The 981-nt window shown below is 43.6% G+C and overlaps 1 protein-coding gene across 1 annotated transcript in view; it reads right to left on the minus strand.

Annotated features, from left to right (window-relative positions):
* Positions 1 to 126: 126 nt before the first annotated feature.
* Positions 127 to 981, minus strand: part of LOC118432223 — a 3,866-nt gene continuing 3,011 nt past the window's right edge. The window contains exons 3-4 of the mRNA XM_035843752.1: positions 741 to 854; positions 127 to 610 (exon numbers count right to left, since the gene is read on the minus strand). Of these exons, the coding sequence (XP_035699645.1) occupies positions 560 to 610; positions 741 to 854 (165 nt within the window). The 3' untranslated portion in view covers positions 127 to 559. The remainder of the gene's footprint in view (positions 611 to 740; positions 855 to 981) is intronic.

Here is a 981-nt window from a genome sequence, read left to right on the forward strand (position 1 = left end):
TTACGGCGTCATAACCAACGTGGAACGGGGCCTTCTGATTGGTCCGCGGCACCTGGCTATATGATAATTAGTCTTAAATGGTCTTTGTGATCATTCGTACTCAAGCCAAACAACAGAATACACCAATGAAAGCAAGATGTAAACAAATTTAATATGCACCCCCTCAGATTACAAAGGTTTATGTGAGATATATCTTTAATGCTGCATTACCGACTGATCTTTGTCACGGTTAAGACATGTTTTCGGAATAACCTGACAAAGTTGTCTTCCTCCACTAGTAGGCATTGATAAATGACGACATACCAGCGTGGTCGTGAGTGATGTCATCGGCGCTGAAGGTCAGGTATAGACTACGGGGTAGCAATTCAAGACGTGCGTGTTACAGTTGTTATAACGTTACTTCTTAGTAAAAATGCCGCTTAACGTGTATCAGTTATAGCTAGAGATAAAGAATGAGATGGTCTATTCAGAACAATTTCACAAATCACTGAAGAATCTACGCAAAGCCGGCTGGCAGCTTGTCTGGTCCACAGGGGTTAACGTCCTCTCGGCGTGACGTCTAACAGCGCTTTGAAGTTACCCAGCCCTCGAGATCACCAACGCTGAAGTCCTAATAATGAATGAATAACTTAACTTATTTCTGTCAGCAATGTATTTTCTTTAACTCTAAATTCGTAAAGTGAGAAAACGTCAGCAAAATTATTAGAAAAGCTACTTGTTGTCCTCTTCAGAACACTCACGGTGTGCATGGTGTCATCATCAACAAAACGGCGGCTGACGCGCATGGGAGTCCCCTTCCCGTCATGGTCAGGGTACACGGACACCAGGTTGTCTCCCTCCATGGTGTAGGTCACCTGAAGGAGAGGGTTAGAAAAGTAACGATCATTGTAAACAGTTTTGATTGTTTGTTTATCTGCATTGCATGCCTGGTAACCGAAGGATGACGTAACACAACAGGTATGTCCGGAGAGTACCAGCTGC

Source organism: Branchiostoma floridae, chromosome 15 (genome assembly GCF_000003815.2).
Source record: "Branchiostoma floridae strain S238N-H82 chromosome 15, Bfl_VNyyK, whole genome shotgun sequence".
Taxonomy (NCBI): Eukaryota; Metazoa; Chordata; class Leptocardii; order Amphioxiformes; family Branchiostomatidae; genus Branchiostoma; species Branchiostoma floridae.